Genomic DNA, 6,724 nt, shown 5'->3' on the forward strand with positions numbered 1-6,724 from the left:
ATAGATAGATAGATAGATAGATATGAGATAAATGGATAGATAGATAGATAGATAGATAGATAGATAGATAGATAGATAGATAGATAGATAGATAAATGTTAGATAGATGGATGGATAAATAGATGATAGATAGATAGATATGAGGATAGATAGATAGATAACGAATAGAAGAAAGGGATGTAACAGGATACATATATAGAAGGAGAAAAAGAAAGGACAGAGAGAAGAGAGCCGCAGCTCCAGATACAACGTAACTTTTCCGCACTTCTCACTTGTCGTTTGCCATTAGAGGGCGCTGTACAACCTTGTATTTATCCTGCTGCCAGTGTCAGGGGTGGAGAGAAGAGCAGAAGGAAGGACGCCGTGTGAGCAGAATGCCCCGATACCAGGGGGTGCAGCGGGTCAGTGTCTACCAGTCTGCAGGTGCTGGGTGCCTCCTCACCAACCAACTGTCCGCTAATATTAGCCTGCACTCCTAGATGGATTGTAGTGAGCTCACACACCATTGTAATGGGATCTTTTCTGAACAGATTAGTGCTATCTCCTGCAGTTGGTGGAAAAAACCTGTTATCACTGAGTTATTTGCAGTGAAAGGCAGAGAAGAGGTGCCCTGCCAGTGCCCAGGAATGCAGGCGGCATACTTCTCTGTCTCTTGTCCTCTGCCATTTCCAGGGAGAGAAAAGGCAGCATAAAAGGAAATATCGCCTACTCAGTTTCATTCAGCTGCGCCAAAAATGTTCTAAATGAGAGTCCGCCAACTTAGAGGGCACAGTGCCAGGCTGTGCTTAATAAACTAGCCCTATAGAAGTTCATTATCGATGGCAGCAATCTCTGAAAAGAGACCGCCTACGTTGCCCATTCCTGTCTAATACTCCAGACAGTGCTAAGACTGTGCCCATAGGTAGTAACATTGTGCCAATCAACGCATGTGTGTGACTACTGCCTGGCATTCCAAAAGCAAGCTAGTAAGACAATACCAGGTTGCGACTACAATGCACTCTCTTACAAGTGCATGCCAACTTTGATGCCCTCCTGCCTGGCACTACAAGTCGCTTTGCACACATTATCTGTTGGATCTAGTTGTTTGCAAAATAGAAAAAAAATGTCACCTGATTCACTGTGAATTTGTTAAAAAATTCCCCACCCCCAAAACAGACACACACACTCATACACACACACTGGAGACCGCCCACCGCAGACAGCTAAGACCCCCTTATAGATTTAAAGAGAGACTGCATTGCCTGACGTTCATTCAATAGAGAGATCACACTACTACACCATCACATCTCCACTTACTGGTCTGGACTGAGGATGTTAAATCGCCCGGGCTTGCTAGGACTTCTTGTGACTATGTCTCTGTGTCATTTCATGGAAGATCACACTGTCCAGGGTAAGCAGATCACTCAGCTTTCTCATTTATTCTCTTTTTTACCTTCTTCATTTTTCTTTATCAGCTTTGGGAGATACAGGAAAGGGAGACTGACTTGTTACAGGACTGCAAACTGCAACTACTTTTTATTACATGAACACAATCTATTTTGTATTTGATGTTCAGAATTACTTTCTGTGACTTATGCAAGAAAAGTTTAGAAAGTGGACATCATGGTTGGGCTGCAAGTGGGATTCTTCAACTTTTAGAGCAGGAGTTTCCATGAGTTTAGAGAAGAGACTAGTTACAGTACTGTGATCTTATCAAGAAGGGACTGTACAGCTAAAGTTTACTTAACAGTTTTGAATTAAAGGGATAAACACCTGGATATTATATGGATTAATGGCAGGCGATCTTAATGATAGCAACAGTAGGAAGAATTTTTAATAAACCTGAGGGGTTGACTCCATATGTTCATTGTGGTTAATAAAAGTAATGACCACATCATATGATGAATGATTTACAGTCATTTTATCCCTATAAGTAGGATGGATATGGATAGCATAAATAGAAGGAATGCAGATAATATAAATACTATTACAGCATATAAACAATAATATAGATATTGGTACAGTCTATAAACAAGGGTATGCAGTGCTGTGCAAAAGTTTTAGGCAGGTGTGGAAGAAATGTTGCAAAGTGAGAATGCTTTCAAAAATGAAACTGTTAGTTTATTTTTGGCAACTAACAAAAGAGAAATGTAAACAAAATCACTATTTAGTGTTACCAGCCTTTGCCTTCAAAACAGCATCAATTTTTCTAATTACACTTGCACACAGTTTTTGAAGGAACTCGGCAGGGAGGTTGTTGGAGAACATCTTGGGAGAACTAACCACAGATCGTCTGTGGATGTAGACTTGCTCAAATCCTTCTGTCTCTTTATGGATGATGTTGTGGTCAGGGGTCTGTGGGGGCCATCACATCACTTCCAGGACTCCTTGTTCTTCTTTACCCTGAAGTTACTTCTTAATGACATTAGCTGGATGTTTGGGGTTGTTGTCCTGCTGCGGAATATATATGGAACTAATCAGACGCCTTCTATTTTTGAAAGCATACTTACTTTGCAGCATTTTTTTCACATATTTTTAACATTTTTGCACAGTCCTGTATAGATTATTACAGCATATAAGCAATAATTTAAATATTATTATAGTGTGTTAACAGCAGTATAAATATCAATTCTATTTTGGAAGGGGGGATGGATAAGAGATAATTACATCATTTTTATCTACATTTGTTATTTTTGGTCTATTGCTCCCTGTTATCAGCCAGTGAGGAGACTGACTGTACCGTTCAGTGGGATGACTAGCATTTTATCTCTTATAGTAATGATATGTGAACCTCTGGAGATATTTACATGCGGACTTGTGACTGATATCAGCAGCTTATTGTTTACGCTGCACTTTTAGAAACTGTTAAAGAGACCTTTCATATGTGCGGAATATTTCTGTCAAGACGCTCCTAAAGACGCATCTTAATCTGCTGCTGCGGTTTTCTGCTCCATAGCTTGCATGCATGCCTGGAGATTTTGGTGCAGAATTTTCTAGTTGCAGAAATATTCCACATGTGTGAAAACTACCGAAAACTTTTGATTTTAGTGCCCCTTTAATGTCTTGATCCAGTATCGTAGCCCGGCAGAGTGTTGAGAAGCAGCTCAGTTGTAGTTTTATATCCTTTTATTTTACTTTCAAGCCATGTTATTTTTGTAAGGGGTCCAGCTAAATCGGATATTTCAAAAGAATGTGCAAATGGTCTGAAGCCCACTCAGATTGCAACATAATGGCACAAAATGGAATTGAATCACTTAGCATGAATGCACTCGATGCTGTAATAAATGCAGGGAAGAATGCTGTTTATATGTTACTAAGGCTTATGTCAGCCGGGGGAAAGAGTGTGGGATGTGCTGTTGCAATGCTTTGCTGGCCTCTCAAGGGGTTAACCCATGCACTGTGCTCTGTGTCTGGGGATAGGCTGGTGTTACTACTGCGGGTTATGAAACAGGACAAAATAAAAGTAAACAGTCTAGTGGAAGTAGTGCAGAGCACACGTGTTTTGTCTGGGTCACTGCTAAGTGACACTGATATGGCTGGGGCGCTATGTCTTGCAGCTGGGAACTGTTGGCTTCAGCAATCCAAGAATGGACGATGCCAGACTCTCTACAGGACTGAACTGAGCAAAGAAGAATGCTGCAAAAGTGGCAGACTGGGCACCTCCTGGACTGAAGAAGATGTACCCAACAGCACGCTATTCAAATGGATGATATTCAACGGAGGAGCACCGCACTGCATACCCTGCAAAGGTAGGGCATGATCGTCACAGAACCATTAATGTGTCTAGACGTCATAAATTATTATTACAGCATGTTAACAATGGGTTAATATATAACGGTAGTGTCTGTGGACATTATTTGACTATAGACTGGGAGGAGGGGGGTTCTGTTTCCCATAGATCACACCACAGCCATCAGGGATAAGTTCTACAAGCTGTTCTGTATTTGACGCGCATAGCCTCCTACATACGTACCTGAGATCCTTCAGTCTGGGGTTGCAGATTGTGGCCACCTAGAGTTGATTATTAAGTGTTAGTTTTCACGGGGGGATTTATTAAAGCAGTGAAGGGGACATCTGCACTCAATTTTAAAGCAGATTTCTGGAAGGACTTGTGCTCCCTCTCTGTAGACTTTTCCCTTCACTGCATTTCTGGGTTTCTTCTAGCTTTTTGTTTTGTTTCTGCAGCTTATGATACTTGTACGATACATTGTTTCGCTCGGATTTGCTCCTGTTAGCTACACTGTTGACTCTGAGCTCATTGTCGTGTTTTTTGCAAACAGAAACATGTGAAAACGTGGACTGCGGACCTGGGAAAAAATGTAAAATGAATAAGAAAAATAAGCCAAGGTGCGTCTGTGCCCCGGATTGCTCCAACATCACCTGGAAAGGCCCTGTTTGTGGGCTGGATGGCAAAACATACAAGGACGAATGTGCTCTGCTTAAGGCCAAGTGTAAAGCCGTCCCGGAGCTGGATGTGCAGTATCAAGGCAAATGCAAAAGTATGTCCCAAAAAGTATTGAGTAATGTACAGTATGCACTACCTGTAAAGATGACCGGGCACATGTGACATCATGAACCCACCTATATAATCATACCCCTGTCATGGTGCTCGGTCTTAGTAGGGATGACTTCCAATGGAGCACATTTTGATGGCCTTCTCCCTTGTCTTTGTTTCAGAGACATGCAGAGATGTCCTATGTCCGGGAACGTCCACGTGCGTGGTGGACCAAACCAATAACGCCTACTGTGTGACGTGTCATCGGCACTGCCCGGAGCCGACCTCCCCGGAACAATATCTATGTGGAAATGATGGGATTACGTATGCCAGCGCTTGTCACCTGCGGAAAGCTACCTGTCTCCTGGGCAGGTCCATTGGATTGGCGTACGAAGGAAAATGTATAAGTAGGTATTTTTTTTGTTTATCAAAAGGGCTGATGTTTCTTTGCTGATAATAGTCCTAGTATCATACAGCTGCCTAATGGTCCACAATTATTGACGTCCCCCATAGTAACTGGGAAACCTTAAGTACTGAAAGCTGTGCTCCAGTATATAACCCGCCTCCAATGAAAACATAGATTGTAATATCATGAGGCCTTATTGTATGCAGTTTGACTAATGCTTAGAAAAACTAATTTATTAGTTAGTGTCCAGTTCAAATGTCCAATTATAAAAATCAATGACCCCCTAGAGGGATGAGAAAAATCGATTACAATTAGTATTGGCATTTTACAAAGTCATCATGACTGTACAGGGAAAAGGGGGGGGGGGGTGGAAAGCTGCTGACGCCATAGTGGTGTATGTATTGTTTGCTCCTGGAGAGATTACTGATATGTTCTTCCTATTTGCAGAGGCCAAGTCATGTGAAGACATAAAGTGCAGCAGTGGTAAGAAGTGCCTGTGGGACTACAGAGTAGGCAGAGGCCGCTGTGCAGTGTGTGAAGATTACTGCCCGGACAGCAAATCTGATGAAGCAGTTTGCGCCAGTGATAACGCCACCTACCCCAGCGAGTGTGCCATGAAGCAGGCTGCCTGCTCGTTGGGTAAACTTTTGGAAGTCAAACACACCGGATCTTGCAACTGTAAGTTCTCCTCTTGCAATCAAAAAAATCCAATCTAAGATTTCGAAAGGCAACCCCTCCGTAATGAAGACTAAGAGAGAATTGGATACCGGCACAATGGCTAAGCTATTTATCGTGATCCATTACTAGCAGGGAAGCTGCCTTGCCAGACTATTATTGCCTGTTGTGCAGGAAAAGCTATACTTTCCATTTACCAGGGGTTGCCTGAGAATATCTTTTCCCCTCTATTTTTTCTAATTTTGCTTCTATGTGCTTCGCTGAATGCTTCATTAACGCTTTTGAGTGATCTAACTCCATGAGACTCACCGGTTGATCCGGTCCCTGTCTTTGCGCAGCGGCCGCTACTAACTCTGAGGACACAAGCAGTACACCTAGAACACGAGCGCTTTTTGTCTGATTACAGGAACCTGCAATAAAAGCCTGATCCATTGGGTTCTTCAGAACTTTCAGCAGTTAAGACTTCATAGATTAATTTAAAAAATAAAGACAGAAAGGAAAAAAAAAAGTATTAATTAAAAGTTGATGCCGAAACGCATCGCTGCAAGTCACATACAATGCAACGCTGTTTTATGGCTGTTCAGAGAGCAAAACAAACAAACAAAAAACAATCATGCACTGAGCTTCTGCGCTGTTGTTGTCCTTATTTAAACAACAGCTCCCCTATATTCCCCTATATAGCCATTAATGAAGATCCTGAGGAAGAAGAGGACGAGGATGACCCCGACTACAGCTTCCCATTATCTTCAGTCCACTGGTAAAACTGTTGGAACAGCCTTTTTGGCAAGGAGTGATGTCCATACTGTATATAGGTGTATGCTTATTTATTTTGAGGAAGAAGAAAAAAAAAGTATACATATAGTTGAGTCTGGTAGACATTTATTTATACTGTGTCATGTTTTATAATTTATACATAAAATGTCTGTTTTTTGACTGTACACCTTGTTTTGAAGAAATATATTCGTCAAAGGGAGAGCAGTGTTATTTATTGTGAGAAACCTTTGCTTGTAAAGTTCAGCTTTTTCGTGTAAGTCCATTCCTTATAACTGACCATTACTGTCCACTCCATACACTGATGTTATAGAGTTTGTGTCGGCAGGGCCGGATTATAGGGAAGGCACATGCCTGGGGCCCTGCACCACCATTGGGGTCTAGAAGGCCTCCACCAC

At 41.9% G+C, this 6,724-nt stretch overlaps 1 protein-coding gene across 2 annotated transcripts; it reads left to right on the forward strand.

Moving 5' to 3' along the window:
• Positions 1-942: 942 nt before the first annotated feature.
• Positions 943-6,451, forward strand: FST (follistatin). 2 transcript variants are annotated; one of them, XM_066602731.1, is made up of 6 exons: positions 943-1,390; positions 3,537-3,728; positions 4,260-4,478; positions 4,657-4,881; positions 5,328-5,558; positions 5,962-6,451. In XM_066602731.1, coding segments are annotated over exons 1-6 (948 nt in total). In that variant the 5' UTR covers positions 943-1,311; the 3' UTR covers positions 5,964-6,451. The 2 variants fall into 2 exon arrangements, with proteins under 2 accessions (XP_066458828.1, XP_066458827.1); XM_066602730.1 differs by having other exon boundaries at positions 944-1,390; positions 6,237-6,451.
• The last annotated feature ends 273 nt before the right edge of the window (positions 6,452-6,724 follow it).

This window comes from Eleutherodactylus coqui, chromosome 5 (assembly GCF_035609145.1).
Source record: "Eleutherodactylus coqui strain aEleCoq1 chromosome 5, aEleCoq1.hap1, whole genome shotgun sequence".
NCBI classification, from domain to species: domain Eukaryota; kingdom Metazoa; phylum Chordata; class Amphibia; order Anura; family Eleutherodactylidae; genus Eleutherodactylus; species Eleutherodactylus coqui.

Bases quoted from the DNA above. Each gene is read 5' to 3' on its own strand.
- FST (XM_066602730.1), top strand. From the start codon at position 1,312: ATGTTAAATCGCCCGGGCTTGCTAGGACTTCTTGTGACTATGTCTCTG. The intron at 3,729-4,259 runs GTAGGGCATGAT...TTTTGCAAACAG, and splicing joins GCACTGCATACCCTGCAAAG to AAACATGTGAAAACGTGGAC. The intron at 4,479-4,656 runs GTATGTCCCAAA...TCTTTGTTTCAG, and splicing joins GTATCAAGGCAAATGCAAAA to AGACATGCAGAGATGTCCTA.